The 19,088-nt window shown below is 36.7% G+C and overlaps 1 protein-coding gene across 1 annotated transcript in view; it reads right to left on the bottom strand.

Annotated features, from left to right (window-relative positions):
- WDR70 (WD repeat domain 70) overlaps window positions 1–19,088 on the bottom strand; it is a 272,589-nt gene that overhangs the window by 160,958 nt on the left and 92,543 nt on the right. Inside the window, exon 9 of the mRNA XM_005694782.3 lies at window positions 17,279–17,355. Coding sequence (XP_005694839.2) covers window positions 17,279–17,355 — 77 coding nt within the window. The remainder of the gene's footprint in view (window positions 1–17,278; window positions 17,356–19,088) is intronic.

The raw sequence follows: 19,088 nt of genomic DNA on the forward strand, positions 1-19,088 counted from the left end.
TTTTGTTAAAATGACAGTGACTGTTCATTTTTTAAAGAAAAATGTCTTTCAAATATCTAGTCTGAATAATCATAATTTGTCTGCTGATAGTTCTTACAAGTAAAAATAATGTTCCATGAAAAAAAAGTTGGCTCACAACTCAACCATTAAAGTGCTTTTCCTTCAGACAGCTATCATGTTTTGGTATGCGTGCTTTATATGCCATTCCCATGCTGTCATACAGAACAATAAAGACATGTACTCAAGGGTTAAGATCTCAGAAACCTAATGATTTCTGCTGCTTCATCAAATACATCCTTGAGGAAAATTGGCATTAAAAAAAAATTATAACTATGTGGCAGTAGATAAAATAATTACACTCCTGCAGTTTGATACCATTGCCTTGACTAAGGCCGAGATACCAAGGTCTTTACCTCCACTGCTTTGGTGTCATCAGTGCAAATGTCAACACAGTAAAAAAAAAAAAAGCTATTTTTTATGAGTTACCATTTTGATGAAAATAGTTTTGACCTTGTAAAGCAGCAAAAAAGATCTCGGAGACCTCCCCAGGTCCCTGGATCATACTCTGAAACCTGCTGCTGCGAATCAGTTTCATTCATCATCTCCTACACTGGGTCTTCACATCAGAGAGTTTGCTACGTATATTTAATACTTTCTAATAGCCAATCCACAGTACATAGTAAATACATTCTAGCTGATGATGCTAATTTCGTAAATCCAACAGAAATTTTGTGCAAAGGACTCTGGAAGATTTTCTCAATGGCCACTTGAAGTGCTTGCTCTACCAGCGGCTAACTATCTTTGTGACCTTGGCTAAATCACTTCTCTCAACATCAATTTTCCTATCAGTAAAATTAGATAAGGGCTGGACTAGCTCAGTGATTCTCACCTGAGGTGTGGGTGGCATATGGATGGAGATAAGATTTACTACAAATGATAAGTAGTGTTACTGATGGGAGTGTTCCATACATGAAAACCCTACAAGCAGAAAAAAAGAATCACTGACCTAACAGAATGAAAGCCACTCATAAAATTCTTGGAATAGTGGTTACAACCATCTCAACCTCCACTCATTCAATTTATTCCATAGAGATGCTGCTGCTGCTGCTAAGTCGCATATGCTAGAGTAATTCATTTTAATGTAAACCTGTGTCACTCCCCTGCTTAAAAACCTTTTTCGCTCTTGCAGTTGTCCCTGGAATAAAATCCAATTGTGTTCAACATGGTCTGTAAGGCCCTACATGATTTGGCCCCCATCTAGATAAGTAAATTCATCGCATGCTGCTCTCCATCTTGCTCACTGGGTTTTAGTGACGTTGGATTTCCCTCCGTTCCTGTAACAGGCATTTTAATATGATGTTTCCTCTGTCTGGGATGGCACCCCCTTCTCTGCTGACAATTAATCACTCATCATTCACATCTCAGCTTAAATATCACATCCTCAAAAACCTTTTACTAACTCTCTAGTATACTTTAGGTCTTTCATGTATTGTTCCTTTATGGCATTTTACACTCATCATCATTTACACTGCTATTCACAAGCATTTTCAAATCTCTATCTCCCCACTGTCTTTTAAATTCTATGAGAGGAAGAACTGCTTTATTTATCCACAAAGTTAGCTAAGCCAGAGCACCCAGTGGGTTGTCAATAAATATTTGCTGGCTGATAAACAAAATGATTTTACAAGAACAGAATGGAATTAAGAATGTTAAAAGCTGTGTGTTTGTATAAGGGTGTATTTTTCTGTAGAAAAATAAATTATTTAATGGGTTATGAACAAGCATGATAATCCTTGGCCTACTTGGGACCTATAAGTAAAACCGCCTAAGAAAGATACAGAATGCTAACTACAACATAGTTATGTGATATAAACCAGAAGCTGCTCTACTTCTTCAGTTATTCTATGTAGAGATAAAGCTATGTAACCACATTTTTGTTGAAGAAAATGTCATCAGTGAGCCTTATTCCCTTCATGAAAACACAGACTGTTATTGTAAGATGTAAGTGACCATATGAAGTGGTGTTAAAAAAGTCTGTTAGTTCTATTTATAGATAACTTAGTACAGCTTTCCAAAAATATCATTTGTTTTATTCAGATTAAGAGAACACAGCCCATTAAGGAAACATGTATCAAAGGGAAGCTTGTAATTAACAATTTATGAGATATTTCTACTTTATAGTCTACTTGATTTTATTACTATTATAAAAATGGAAAAATATTATCAGGAAAAGAATAAACAATTTTCACTTGGAGCCTTTCTTAAAAGCAGTAACAAAATTTAACGTTTTCCTCAAGACAAGTTTTAGAAGTACCATCACAAGAAAGGATAGTTTATAAGACATAAATAGTTTTACAAGTCCTATAAACTTAGAAGTTAAAGAGAAGCAATGGATAAGGGCAACTCATTATTCACACCTTGTAGCAAAGTGCCTGATGATCTGTCGCCCTAACTTCATCAACTCTGCAAATATGAAACTGAAAAGATGAGATGACAATTTTTTCAAAGTTGGTAATGGATTCAACAGTTTTAACAGAATAGAAAACAAAGAATTCAGAAACAGTACGCATCTACATTTGCCTTGTAGTCACAGAAACTTAGAAGAGAAATGGAAGGGATAAGATAAAAAGGAAAAATCATTTATTATAGCTAAGACATTCAAAAACTGACATTCAAAACAAAGAAACATTTGAATTTGAATTATGAGTTTCAATAATGGCAAAAATGCAAGATATGGACATCTTTTATTCCCATTCCTGCAACTATATTCAATGCAACAACTTTCACCATAACAATATTCTTCTTCATAAACTACTTCATAAATGGCCAAGAGGGCCACCACACACCATAACCGCACTGGTATATTAGTCACACATACATATCCATTCAGTCATGCATGGAGTAGACCAGCTGTACTGAAGCTACTGTTCCTGGCCCAGAAATCCCTGGAGGAAATTCAAACCACCTTCTATCAAATCCTTGGTTAACCTAGGGATTCCAGTAAACAAGTATACTCATCAACATTTGGAGACATCCACATTCCTTTTAAAACTAAACACAGAAATGAATGAATAAGTATTTTATAAATTGAACTGACATAAGAGACATATTGATGAAATTGATGATGTTTTTCTTATGGATTTTAAGATAAAGAAAATACTAAAAAGCATCTTCCACCATTTATAATCCCTAGATAGAAATTATTGTTCAGCACTTATATTCCCACAGCCAAAACAAGCTACTGATTAACAACTATGAAAAGTGTGCAAATAAAGTAAAACATAAATCTGAACTTCATCTCAGTTTCAGTCAACCTTATTCTTGTTACATATGGCAATATAGTACATGTGAACAACATTTTGTATAAAAATAACCTAAAATTTAAATGCTTCATTGACTATGCTAAAGCATTTGACTGTATGGATCACAACAAACTGGAAAATTCTTCAAGAGATGTGAATACTAGACTACCTCACCTGTTTCTTGAGAAACCTGTATGCAGGTCAAGAAGCAACAGTTTGAACTGGACATGGAACAACGGACTGGTTCAAAATTGGGAAAGAAGTACTCAAGGCTGTATGCTGTCACCCTTATTTAACTTATACGCAGAGTGCATAATGAGAAATGTTGGGCTGGATGAATCACAAGCTGGAATCAAGACTGCCAGGAGAAATATCAACAACCTCAGATATGCAGATGATACCACCCTAATGGCAAGAAGTGAAGAGGAACTAAAGAGTCTCTTGATGAAGGTGAAAGAAGAGAGTTTAAAAAGCTGGCTTAAAACTGAACATTCAAAAAATGAAGATCATGGCATCTGGTCCCATCACTTCATGACAAATAGATGGGGGAAAAGTAGAAACAATGACAGATTTTATTTTCTTGGGCTCCAAAATCACTGCAGGTGGTGACTGCAGCCACAAAATTAACAGATTCTTGCTCCTTAGAAGAGAAGCTATGACAAACCTAAACAGTGTATTAAAAAGCAGAGACATCGCAACAAAGGTCCGTCTAGTCTAAGCTATGGTTTTCCCAGAAGTCATGTATGGATATGAGAGTTGGACCACAAGAAGGCTAAGCACTGAAAAACTGATGCTTTCCAACTGTAGTGCTGTAGAAGACTCTTGAGAGTTCCTTGGACAGCAAGTCAGTCCTATGACGACCCTGTATGCAAGACAGGAAAAAAGACACAGATGTGTATAACGGACTTTTGGACTCAGAGGGAGAGGGAGAGGGTGGGATGATTTGGGAGAATGGGAATTCTAACTTGTATACTGTCATGTAAGAATTGAATCGCCAGTCCATGTCTGACGTAGGGTGCAGCTTGCTTGGGGCAGGTGCATGGGGATGACCCAGAGAGATGTTGTGGGGAGGGAGGTGGGAGGGGGGTTCATGTTTGGGAACGCATGTAAGAATTAAAGATTTTAAAATTTAAAAAAAAATAAAAAAATTAAAAAAAAAAATAAATAAATAAAGGAAATCAACTCTCAATATTCATCAGAAGGACTGAAGCTCTAATACTTTGGCCTCCTGATGTAAAGAGCCAACTCACTGGAAAAGACCCTGATGCTAAGAAAGATTGAGGGCGAGAGGAGAAGGGAACGACAGAGGATGAGATGGTAGATGGCATCACTGAATTTGAGCAAACTCAGGGAGACTGTGAAGGACAGCCTTGCAAGCTGCAGGGGTTGCAAAGAGCGGAACACAACTTAGCGACTGAACAACAACAACAAAAATCAAGGATAATGTGACATTACATTTTTGTATAATTCTTAGAGAAATAAGTTGAAGTATTATATTGTAAACACATGACAAAAATATACCTAAGTTGAAAGTACTGGGAAAATTATAATCAAACAAAGGCTATTCAAGCAAAGTAGGAGCTTAAAAATCAAATTTTATATGAAATTAAAATGCTTAACTGTATATAACTCTCACCTGTTCAGTAAGTTCAACTCCCTTGGTAATACTTTATTAGCATATTTTGAGTTACAAAACATAAATGACATTATATCTCAACTTAAAAAAAAAAGACCAGTTCTGCATCTGTTTCATTAGAACCACTAAAAAACTGTGCTACAGTTTTAACATTTTTTTTAAATATGGTTTACTAATGAGTCAAATCACATCACCATCAGTTAGCAGAGTAATACATAACTCATCCATAAAGTCACAGGTAAAATATGAAATTTCTCCTCTGCGTCTAGTGCTAACTACTTAAGATCACCACCCAGTTACTTTCAGTCACCATGAAATCAAAAATTATCTGAACTGCTTTTTAATGTGTTCTTTTCAAGTCTTTAAAAAACAACTGATTAAATAATGCCCTATTTTATTTTAGGCTCTTAACAATTTCTAAGGGAAAACTATTTCTAGAGCCCCCAATACTGCATAGTTCTCAATAACTATTCATTTTGTTCTCCGAATAAGATACATTCCAGGATTTTGAGTTTCATTGTATCACATTTCATGACAGGAACTGAGAACACTGATATTTTCCATTTAAAATAAATATAATAAAATAAATAAAATAAAAATAGATCACAAACAAAAAACAAAAATCCAACCTCAGTCTGTGTAACAAATTAACTCACATAAAATGATGAATGGTGATATTTAGAGGGCAACCACAATCATAAACCCTAATTTAAGTTCTAAACCTAATCTTTTAAAGAATTTGTATTCTTAGAAATACTTAATATTAATAATTATATTAAATTAGTAATAGTAATAGCTTTCATAATTGTGGTTATTAATGAATAATATTAATAATGATTATATTACCAACTATTATTGATAATATTAAAGATGATAATAACTTAATAGTGATAATAGCTCTGCAATGAGATACTATCACTATTTTAAAATCTACAGATTTTTTACCTACTATGTGTTTCTCAAGAGAAATAAAATAGAGTTGAGTAAAAGGAAATTATTTTGAGATTAATGAATTTGTATGAACCAAATGAATGTATGATAAAATTAAAAGAAGATCTCTATTTTTTTTTCCATTCAAGCCTAGAAAAAAAGATTGTCAATAGAAACTAAATCAAACTAACAGCAAAATGTGCACATCTCAATTACAGCAGCAGTTTGAGAATAAATTCTCATCATTCTCAGAACTTATAAAGAAAAAGAGATTTAAAATATATATGAGTAAATTATGTCTTTTATTATAAGCATATTTCACCATAATCAACAGCAAGTCTGAGTAAAAACATTTTCAGAATTTCGGGTCTCAGTTCAGTTCAGTTCAGTCGCTCAGTTGTGTCTGACCCTTTGCGACCCCATGAATTGTAGCACGCCAAGCCTCCCTGTCCATCACCAACTCCCATCCATCAAGTCGGTGATGCCACCCAGCCATCTCATCCCCTTCTCCTCCTGCCCCCAATCCCTCCCAGTATCAGACTCTTTTCCAATGAGTCAACTCTTCGCATCAAGTGGCCAAAGTAATGGAGTTTCAGCTTCAGCATCATTCCTTCCAAAGAACACCCAGGACTGATCTCCTTTAGAATGGACTGATTGGATCTCCTTGCAGTCCAAGGGACTCTCAAGAGTCTTCTCCAGCATCACAGTTCAAAAGCATCAATTCTTTGCTGCTCAGCTTTCTTCACAGAACAACTCTTCCATCCATACATGACCACCAGAAAAACCATAGCCTTGACTAGACGGACCTTTGTTGGCAGAGTAATGTCTCTGCTTTTCAATATGCTATCTAGGTTGGTCATAACTTTCCTTCCAAGGAGTAAGCGTCTTTTAATTTCATGGCTGCAATCACCATCTGCAGTGACTTTGGAGCCCAGAAAAATAAAGTCTGACACTGTTTCCACTGTTTCCCCATCTATTTGCCATGAGGTGATGGGACAGGATGCCATGATCTTCATTTTCTGAATGTTGAGCTTTAAGCCAACTTTTTCACTCTCCACTTTCACTTTCATCAAGAGGCTTTTTAGTTCCTCTTCACTTTCTGCCATAAGGGTGGTGTCATCTGCATATCTGAGGTTATTGAGATTTCTCCCGGTAATCTTGATCCCAGCTTGTGCTTCTTCCAGCCCAGCGTTTCTCAGGATGTACTCTGCATAGAAGTTAAATAAGCAGGGTGACAATATACAGCCTTGACGTACTCCTTTTCCTATTGGGAACCAGTCTGTTGTTCCATGTCCAGTTCTAACTGCTGCTTCCTGACCTTCATATAGGTTTCTCAAGAGGCAGGTCAGGTGGTCTGGGATTCCCATTTCTTTCAGAATTTTCCACAGTTTATTGTGATCCACACAGTCAAAGGCTTTGGCATAGTCAATAAAGCAGAAATGGATGTTTTTCTGGAACTCTCTTGCTTTTTCGATGATCCAGCGGATGTTGGCAATTTGATCTCTGGTTCCTCTGCCTTTTCTAAAATCAGCTTGAAGGGTCTACTGACACCTAAATCCTAACTAATTCAGGGTTTGTTTTTTCTTTTGTATTTTGGCTGTGTGATGCAGCCTGTGGGATCTTAGTTTTCTGACCAGAGTTTGAACCCAGGCCCCCTGCACTGGGAACACAGAGTCTTAACCACTGGACCACCAAGAAAGTTCCTCTAATTAATTTTTTAATGAAGTTATGTTTCATGTAAAATTTCTATTAAATGCTTTAAAATATATAGACATTTTAAATTACACACAGTGAAAATAAAATCAAAGGCATGAATTTTACAAATGCTGGTAGCTGTTCAAAAAAAGTTTAAAAAGCATTAGATATAAGGATCAAAAAATTGAATCAGGTAAAAACAAAGTCAGATAGTATAGACACAAGATCTAAATGGTTTAAGACCTTGAACCATTATGAGGAGTAACTAACATGAAATGTCAGCTTCAGGTGTACAACATAATGATTCAATATTTGTACATATTGCAAAGTGATCACTACAATAACTCCAGTTAACATATGAAAACAGTATTATTTTCTGTTTCTAAAGGGGATCACCAAAAAAGAACGAATAGGAATATAAACACCACCTTACTTATTTGGCAGCATGGACAGTACAAAACTCTGCCCAGAATCAGAAAGTAAGCAAGAAAAAGTCTCCTAGCAGCCTCAGATGGCAACATTTAATGTGCTTAAAAGATAAAACTCATATGTTACACCAACTGCTTGTTCCTTCTGCACAAATTCTAAAAAGCTACCCCAGCACCAGCACACAGCTTAACAGAAGCAAGAAACTGAGGTAGTTAGACAGATCACCATACCAACATTAGCAAGAATAACAATTAATAGAAAGGGGAAATTAACAAAGGAAAAATAGCAGTCAAAGAACTCAAAAAGCTATAAAATAGGCCTGCACATACCAAGACTTTTCTAACGCATATTATATACCATGATGTAGCAACTTATAGATTATGAAGATGCTAACACTTATGTATTCATAAGTGTTTTAAATATAATTCATAAAGAAAGCTAATATATTTTTTGTTTCCAAAAAAAATTTAAATAGAAAAAACTCTTTGAATTACAGAAAAGTTTAATTTTCTGAGATCCACTTATATAAATCATCATTCTTTGGAAAACTTTATTATTATATTTATGTTATTGATAATAAAAATAAAGTCAAATATGCCTAGCACCCTTCCAGCAAAAGCCTATAAAATTCAGGGGTATATTACCAGCTCAAGGTTATGATGAGTGGTAGAGTACTAAAGTTCCTCTTGGTCTGGAAAGTGCATGCTCTTTCTATTATGCCTTGCCAAAATTGACTAAAAGAATTTAATTGGTAAAGTGCATCATTACAAGCTGCAACCAAATTTTAAAAATAATTATAATTTACTGAATCCCACTGTAAAAATCATTTACTAGTGGCAATCATCTTTCCTAAAGTATATTCCTGGGAACATTATGCCCAGAGCGTAACAGGTGTTGCTGGCTGTAGGAGAGAGAGAGAGAGTTGTACCACTATGTCTAAAAAAATGTTGGTTTCTTTGTTAGTGCATTTCTCAGGGTCTTTACCAATATTTTTATCTGGAAAAGCTTGAAAGCTACAAAAAAGTCAAAAGAAGTACAATAAACATTCATATACCTTTTCCAATGAATACCATATACCCTAACATTCATTTTGTCACATCCATATTCTCAATCTCTCTCTTTTCCATATATATATACATTCATATATACATACACCCATACAAATATATACAAATACACTATTTCTGCTATACCATTTAAAAGTAAGTTGCATATCTCAAGACACAAGACATCTAAATTCATCAGCTGGTATCTTTTAAGAACAAAGATATTCTTCTATATAATCATGATTTTATGTAACATGAAGCAATAATATCATCTGTATCAGTTAACAACCAGTAGATAAGAAAACATTTTCATTTTATTTCTGATATATAATAAAACATTTTCAAAATTTAATGACTTAAAACAGCAGGCATACCAAGCAATACTGAGAAAAAAGAACAAGGCTGGAGGTATAAGTGTTCCAGATTTCAAACAATACTATAAAGCTGCAGTGTGGTACTGGAAGAAAACAGACATATAGATTGATAAAACTGAAGAGAGAGCCCAGAAATAAACTCATACTCACAGTCACTTAATTGTCAACAAAGGAGGCAAGAATATACAATGGAGAAAAGCCCATCTCTTCAGGAAGTGGTATTGGAAAAGCTGGACAACTGCATGTAAGTCAATGAAGTTACAATACTCACTCACGCCATACACAGAAATAAACTAAAAATGGCTTAAAGACTTAAATATAAGACAAGACACCATAAAACTCCTAAAAAGGAACATAGGCAAAGCATTCTCTGACATAAATTGTACCACTGTTTTGGCTCAGACGGTAAAGTGTCTGTCTACAATGTGGGAGACCTGGGTTCGAGCCCTGGGTTGGGAAGATCCCCTGGAGAAGGAAATGGCAATTCACTCCAGTACTGTTGCCTGGAAAATCCCATGGACAGAGGAGCCTGGTACGCTACAGTCTATGGGGTCGCAAAGAGTCGGACACAACTGAGCGACTTCACTTCTTTCTTAGGTCAGTCCCCCAAGGCAAAAGAAGTAAAGTCAATAATAAATAAGTGGGACTTAATTAACTTATAAGCTTTTGCACAGCAAAGAACCATAAACAAAATGAAAAGACAACCTATAGACAGGGAGAAAATATTTGCAAATGAGGGAACCAACAAGGTCTTAATTTCTAAAACTTACAGAGTTCATACAGCCCAGTATTAAACAAACAAAAACCAAATCAAAAAGTGGCAGTAAACCTAAATATACACATTTCTCCAAAGAAGACATAGAGATGGCCAATAGGCACATGAAAAGATATTCACCATCGCTAATTATTCAGTTCAGTTCAGTTCAGGTCAGTTCAGTAGCTCAGTCATGTCCGACTCTTTGTGACCCCATGAACTGCAGCACACCAGGCCTCCCTGTCCATCACCAACTCCCAGAGGTCACTCAGACTCACGTCAATTGAGTTGGTGATGCCATCTAGCCATCTCATCCTCTGTCATCCCCTTCTCCTCCTGCCCCCAATCCCTCCCAGCATCAGGGTCTTTTCAAATGAGTCAGCTCTTTGCATCAGGTGGCCAAAGTATTAGAGTTTCAGCCTCAGCACCAGTCCTTCCAATGAACACCCAGGACTGATCTTCTTTAGGATGGACTGGTTGGATCTCCTCGCAGTCCAAGGGACTCTCAAGAGTCTTCTCCAACCCCACAGTTCAAAAGCATCAATTCTTTGGCACTCAGCTTTCTTTATAGTACAACTCTCACATCCATACATGACCACTGGAAAAACCATAGCCTGGACTAGAGGAAACTTTGTTGGCAAAGTAATGTCTCTGCTTTTTAATATGTTGTCTACGTTGGTCATAACTTTTCTTCCAAGGAGTAAGCGTCTTTTAATTTCATGGCCACGATCACCATCTACAGTGATTTCGGAACCCAGAAAAATAAAGTCAGCCACTGTTTCCACTGTTTCCCCATCTATATGCCATGAAGTGATGGGACCGGATGCCATGATCTTAGTTTTCTGAATGTTAAAGAAACGCAAATCAAAACTACTATGAGATACCATCTCATGTCGGTCAGAATCAGTTCAGTTCACTCACTCAGTCATGTCCAACTCTTTGCGACCGCATGAATTGCAGCATGCCAGGCCTCCCTGTCCATCACCAACTCCCAGAGTTCACTCAGACTCACATCCATCAAGTCCGTGATGCCATCTAGCCATCTCATTCTGGGTCGTCCCCTTCTCCTCCTGCCCCCAATCCCTCCCAAAATCAGAGTCTTTTCCAATGAGTCAACTCTTCGCATCAGGTGGCCAAAGTACTGAAGCTTCAGCTTTAGCATCATTCCTTCCAAAGAAATCCCAGGACTGATCTCCTTCAGAATGGACTGGTTGCATCTCCTTGCAGTCCAAGGGACTCTCAAGAGTCTTCTCCAACACCACAGTTCAAAAGCATCAATTCTTCGGCACTCAGCCTTCTTCACAGTCCAACTCTCACATCCATACATGACTACTGGAAAAACCATAGCCTTGACTAGACAGACCTTAGTTGGCAAAGTAATGTCTCTGCTTTTGAATATAGACATCATCAAAAAGTCTACAAATAATAAATGCTAGAGATGGTGTGGAGAAAAGGAAACCCTCCTACACTGTTGGTGGGAATGTAAACTGGTGCAGTCACTATGGGAAACAACATGGAGGTTCCTTAAAAAAACTAAAAATAGAGTTATCAAATGATCCAACAATCCCATTTCTGGGAATAAATCCAAAGAAGACTCTAATTTGAAAAATTACATGTACCCCAATATCACAGCAGCACTGTTTACAATAGCCAAGACATGGCAGCAACATAAGTATCCAACAATTTATGAATGGATAAAGAAGATATGGTATATATACACAATGGAATATGCTGCTGCTGCTGCTAAGTCACCTCAGTCATGTCCGACTCTATGTGACCCCATAGACGGCAGCCCACCAGGCTCTGCCGTCCCTGGGATTCCCCAGGCAAGAACGCTGGAGTGGGTTGCCATTTCCTTCTCCAATGCATGAAAGTGAAAAGTGAAAGTGAAGTCGCTCAGTCGTGTCCGACTCTTAGCAAGTCCATGGACACGAGTCCATGCCGTCCATGGACGGCAGCCTTCCAGGCTCCTCCATCCATGGGATTTTCCAGGCAAGAATACTGCAGTGGGTTGCCATTGCCTTCTCTGCAATGGAATATGACTCAGCCATTAAAAAAGAACAAAATAACGTCATGTGCAGTATTAATAACATGGACAGATCTAGAGATTATCATACTAAGTCAAGTAAACAGAGAAAGACAAATATCATGTGATGTCCCTTACATGTGGAATCTGAAAATGATGCAAATGAACTTATTTACAAAACAGAAACAGGGACTTCCCTGGTGGTCCAGTGGCTAAGACTCAGTGCTCCCAATGAAGGGGGACCAGGTCGCATTCCTGATCAGGGAACTAGATCCCACATGCTGTGACTAAAGATCTCACTGAAGTGCAGCCAAATTTAATAAATAAAATTTAAAAAAAAAAGACTCACAGATGTGGAAAACAAAGGTATGGTTACCAAAGAGGAAAGGGGAGGATAAGGAGGCATAAATTGGGAGTTTGGGATTAGCAGATACAAACTACTACATAAAAGACAGATAAACAACAAGTTCCTACTATATACCATAGGAAATTGTATTAATATCTTGTGATAAACTTTACCAGAAAAGAATCTGAAAAAGAGCATATATATATATATATACATATACACACACACACATATACATGTATAACTGAATCATTTTGATGTACATCAGGAACTACCACAACATTGTGTATCAACTATATTTCAAAAAAATAGATAAGCAGAGTTTCTAAAAGTTAAAGAAAAAGCAACAGCAGACACGTATGACTGTTTATGTGTCTACCAGTTAGGAGGGTGGTTCTGTCCTACCTGAGTTACCTCAAGTGTCTGTGATCAGCTCTGCTAATCTAGGTTGGGGGTCTCTCACAAATCTGGGGCTTGGCTGACTGTAAGCTGATCTAGGATAGCCTCAGCTGGGACAACTCAATTTGCCTCCACCAGATCCTTCACCCTGCAGTAGGGTAAGAGCTTGATCAGACAGCAATGCCATGGTTTCAGGCGAGTGCAAGTGTCAAGTACTCTTAAGAAGCCTACGCTCAGATATGGAGGTAACAAGTCACAAGAGGTCCGAACAAATTCCTCTGTGATACAAACTCCTGAGTAAGCAATGGAAAACTTGCAAGGTGGAAGCATATGATTCATTGCTGAGCTGCAACTTGCTTAATACGAATTCTGTACACTTGCATCGCTTGTATTCTCACTCTGTACAGTACTACAACTCCAATTACAAAATGCTCCCCTATCAGATTATATAAATTCACAAAGAGAAATGACTTCCTCTGGATAAGTAATGCATTTTCATCTTCATTACCATCTGGTTTTTGTTAACATTTACTTCCAAGCATAATGTAGTAAGCTCTGCTTTACTGTCTGTGTTTCATTCCGGTAAACTTGGGAAAACCAAAAAGACTGCCATATTACTCTCTCTCTCTTTATTTCATGTCTAAATTGAAGTAAGAATATGATCCCAGAACACAATCCTGGGATCATGTTTCACACGGAAACTCATAAAACTCAGAAGTAAAAGCACTAGCATTTCCAACTCACATTCAGAAGAAACATCCATAATTTAATTTGGCGTATGAGGCCAGAACAAAATACTGAGTGCCCCCTTGGAACAGTTTCTCAAAAATGCTGATGTCTCACTCCTACTGGATCTAAACATATTTGTAACTTGTGCTCCTTACGTGAATGGCTGGGACTGGCCCGCCATTCCTCCTACACTGTCCTCCTACACTGCTGACAGCCATAGCCTGGCAAACATTCACTGTGTGCCCACACTAAATACATAAATCTGTGACCACACATAGGTGCTGAGGTGGATAACTGTATCGAGAGGCTCTCTATGCCATGGCTATACTATCCAAAAAATGTATTCTCCCAGATGCCCAAAATGAGGAGAAGGATGGAGAAATAAAAGGTGAATGGGGAAAAGGGAGGAGAAGAGGATATTACTGACATGAGCTCAGTGAAGTCTGATGAAATGATCCTGATTTAAATCCTAAATAATCCTTACTAAAAGAGAGTGAAGCTTGAAAGATGTGCAGTTGATATTTTCTCTCTTCGTCCTGCTCACAATATGGGGCTTCCCCAGTAGCTCAGAGGTAAAGAATCTGCTTGCAGTGTAGCAGAAGCAAGAGTCACAGGTTCGATCCCTGGGTCGGGAAGATCCCCTGAAGGAAAGCATAGCAACCCACTCTAGTATTCTTGACAGGAAAATCCCATTGACAGAACAGCCTGGCGTTAAAACATTCCTATTGATTTTGACTTTCAATAATGTTATGGTACAAATCTCATACTCTTTGATGAGTTGCCTTATGACTACATTAAAATATTAGCCCATTATACCTTAGCCTCAACACCTTATATGGTATAAAATTTGACTTCTTCTCCAAATTCAATTCATATCATTCTCACCTTTCCTAACAAGCAACAAAATGCCAGTCCAACTGGACTTTCTGTCCCCCAAATATGCTGTATTACATTCTCTTCTTAAGGTGTTGAAATACATTGCTATTTTGGCTTGGAAAGCTCTTTTCCCTCAGGATGCCTTATGTGCATGGTATCTCAACTGAAAAAATATTACCTCTTCCAAGGCTTTCTCCACGTATTTTACACCCTTCTATTCTCTATCCTTTTGCTTTATTTTATTCTTCACAGTTATTACTATATAAAACAATATTAATTTACTAGCATATCTATACTGTGTCTACCTCCCAGCACTCAACTCCACTTGAATGTAAGTCCTATGAAGGCAGAGACCTGGGTCACACAGGGTCCCTGACACACAGTGCACACACTCTATTTGCTGACTGATTTAGGTATCTGGACTCATCTCCTACAGCTTAGTCCGTTGCTAATTACTATCCTCAAAGGCCAAGGAGAAGTCAATCAAACTGCAAACCATCTGAATGTATTAGTGACAGGTTTCTCTAAAAAGTAGTAAAGAATCTGTATAATTGGAGGTCCCTAAGGTTAAAGCCCACTTATCCTGATGCTGGGAGGGATTAACAGCAGGAGGAGAAGGGGATGACAGAGGATGAGATGGCTGGATGGCATCACCGACTCGATGGACGTGAGTCTGAGTGAACTCCGGGAGTTGATGACGGACTGGGAGGCCTGGCGTGCTGCGATTCATGGGGTCGCAAAGAGTCGGACATGACTGAGCGACTGAACTGAACTGATCCTTGTATACAGCTTTTTTGACAAAGAAAGCCCAATTTGTACAGTGTAAAAAGAAACTGGAGCACATTTTCAAATGTAAAATATACTGATAAGTCAGTGACTTGGGCAGGGGACGAAAGAATTGTTCTTCCAACGAATAAGATAAACTACATTTTACACCCAGTATAATAATGTCATGCCCTAGAACTTTACCCAAACCATTTAGAGGATAAAACAAAGTTAAATAGGTTTCAGGTTTCTTTACACCCTATTCAAAATCATTTAAAGGTTTATTGTGAATTGCTGGCCTCAGAACATATAACACTCGAAGTTTCTCAAACTTTTTTGATCATGGATGTCTTTCTTCAGATCACTAATTTATGTATACTCAAAATCCATTTGGGGAAAGCGTCTGTAGCCCTCATAAAATTTATTGTGTTAGCAACTATTAGAGCCACCATTCAGCCTCATCCTTAATAGTTCTGAGAACAAGATGTTTTCTGTTTTTCCAATGGCTTTTATTCAGCTCAAGTTTTTAACCAGAGTAGCTTAGATCCTCTGTGTTTTTTATTTACTTCCAACATTAACATCAATCTACATATTTCCTTTTCTTACTATACTATACAAAGTCTCTGAATAGTTACAGGAATCTCTGTCTTGCTTCCTATTTAAATGCAAAGTATATGTCAATGTATAATAAAATATATACTTTAAATTTTGGTAAAAAGCTTTAGTCAGTCTTTAGTAATTTCTTCCTATTCCTAGAACTTTTACTGGCAAAGATTACTAAATCCTATCGAATCTCAATTTTATTACATAACAAAATCATATGATTCTTCATCTTTAATTTTTTAAATATTGAATTATATGAAAAATTTCTTAATGGCAAAATTTCCTAATTGTAAAATATCCTAGGATTCCTAGGATAAACCTTACTGGGCCATGGAACACTATTAATTCAGATTAGCTGCTAAATTTGTTTTCCTAAAGCTAAAGTAAAGAATATGACTATAAACACACAAAATTAAAGTATATGGAAAGATAATAAGACAAAGATAAAAGAAAAAACTACATAATTCTATTTACCATAAATTTTAACCAAATATACTATCCTGTTTCAGCCGTATTCTGTATAGTCTCAATTTTTAGTTCCTTTTAGATCAACTTATTTTCTAAACTGCACAATGAATATGAATTATATCTTTTGTCTATTATTTTAAAGATTAATTCTAGGAAACATAAAATATCAAAGAATATGAATAGCAGTTGTGAAAGGCAATGAGGTAAATTACAAATATCAGAAAACAAAAGGATGAAAAACAAAATAACCTAAAAACAAAGATATTCTTTTTTATCTAAAATATAATAGTGTTTCACCTAAATAACACCATATAAATGTTTTTAAAGATTTTTTCACTGCAATTTTCTCTGTAGTATTACAAATAACTCATTCTTGTAAATTCCTCAGTACTAAAAATGAACCATACAATATAACAATGTAGGAAAAAGCTGTTCAAATATTCCCTGTAATATTCTTAAATCCTAAGCCAACAAATATAACTCAAAAGAATCTTAATAACCATTTAATCAATTTTTTCAGTTATTACTACCAAAAAACCATCATTTAAGCAACAAATTTATATAAGCTATTAGATTCAGATGGAAATCAGCCTTTACCATAAAAAGTAACAAACATTAGAGTCTTTTGAGTCCACTTAATAGCATCAATCTGATCCACTATGCTCCCTAATAAACTCTACTGGAATTCATACCAACTCTCATTCTTACAGCTTTCATATTCATTTAAGCAAACCTTGTATGTCAGCTGAATTCAAGGCAAAGTTGAGAACAAGAATATATAAACCTAAGGATTCTTAAATATCCTATCTCTTACTTTACGGGCAAAACTACTACAATACAAATGTTAAAGAAAATACTGAAATACAAAAATATATCAGATGAATCATCAACAATACTCACGCATCATTTGAGCAAGTCATAAATTCTCCCTTTATTTTGGGATGCCATGATCCAGTATGAAGCATTGCTGTGTGACCCTTAAAAAAAAAAAAATAGAAAAAAAGGAAAAAAAATCCTTAAAAAATGTAAAAATAAACAAACTGACCAAAAGTTGACATATTGTGCTTAAAACTTTTTAGTCCTCTCCAAGGCACACTATTTTAATTACAAACTGGTATTATTTTATTTCAGTTTTATTTCATAATATGCTTTGTTTATTTCACTGTGTTTATTTTAATTTTAATTCACCATGTAACCCCTTCTGCCCAGGAATCAGTACAGTGCTTATATATAACAGATGCTTAGAAAGAAAGGAAAGAGAGGGCAAAATGACAGCTTCTTTTTAGGAAAGTAAAAAGAAAATTCACAACAAGAAAGACACTGGGAAAAAGTCAGTGGGAAAGAATTAAGGAGAATAGGAAGTATTACAGGTAAACAAGACAAAAGCAAGAGGATGGAAGGAGGGGTGGAAAATTCTCACTTCTTTAAAATGTGTATGTGAGAAAAGAAAAAGCATTTTTAAAATGATTCAGGAAGATTAGCCCTCCTAAGCATGGAGCATGATATAAAAACACTGTAAATAAAACAATGTGATGTTGGTATAAAAACTGACATACTTACAAATCCATCGCAGAATACATATGTCAAACACAAAACACACATACGTGCACTCACACATTTCCCGCCTAGGTAGCAAAGTAAGTTAGAGCGGTCTCATACAATAACTCAGGTTCAAATGGGGCAGAAAAGAGCCTAATACTTTTTAGTGTAATATTAGCAAGGCCTCTTATTCTGAAAGGGTCCAAAACAAAGCTAAACTCAAAGCAGTAAAATGTGTATATCTAAATGACTTAGAAGGAAAATAACTGTAGCTCTCTGGAAACACTAAATTGAACTGGAGTACCCACACATGGGCTTGGAGATCATCTGCAGTTCAAGCTGCCCGCAGTGCCTCCATCGTATCTGACCAACTCCTGACTTTCTGCTCATGTTAACAAGGTACAAATAGCGACCAGAGATCAGAATCTCTTCCTGCAGTAGGAAAAAAAGGACTGAAGAAGTGCCTAGAGGGACTAGATAGAAAGTGTGAGATTCCACTTTCCCTTTCTGAGTTGAATATATATATATATATATATCGTCAACTATCAGCTTTGACATTTCCATGTAAGAGGCATTTCAAATATAACAGGTTCAACAGAGTAATTTTGATTCTTTTTTTAAAAAAACTCTTTCTTTTATATTGGAGTAGAGCTAGTTAACAATGCTGTGATAGCTTCAGCTGAATAGCAAAGGGATCCAGCCATACATATAAATATATCCATTCTCCCCTAAAATCCCCTCTCATCCAGGCTGTTACATAACATTGAGCAGAGTCTTGATTCTTACTGCCCACATCATCTGCAATGAACTTCTTTCCTAGTTGCTAAAGCTACAAACTTGGAAAGAAAGTGTTAGTCACTCAGTCGTGCCCGACTCTGCCACCCCATGGACTGTAGTCCACCAGGCTCCTCTGTCTACAGAATTCCCCAGGCAAGAATACTGGAGAGGGTTGCCACTTCCTTCTCCAGAGGATCTTCCCAATCCAGGGATCAAACCCGGGTCTCCCGCATTGCAAACAGATTCTTTACCATCTGAGCCACTAGGAAAGCCACAAACTGGGAAGTAATCCTTAAATATTCCAGTAACCATAACCCCTAAACCCTCCTCTCTCTATACACCCAGATCCAATCCACTAGCTAGTCCTGTCAGTTCAGCCCCAAACACATCTCAA

Source organism: Capra hircus, chromosome 20 (genome assembly GCF_001704415.2).
Source record: "Capra hircus breed San Clemente chromosome 20, ASM170441v1, whole genome shotgun sequence".
NCBI classification, from domain to species: Eukaryota; Metazoa; Chordata; class Mammalia; order Artiodactyla; family Bovidae; genus Capra; species Capra hircus.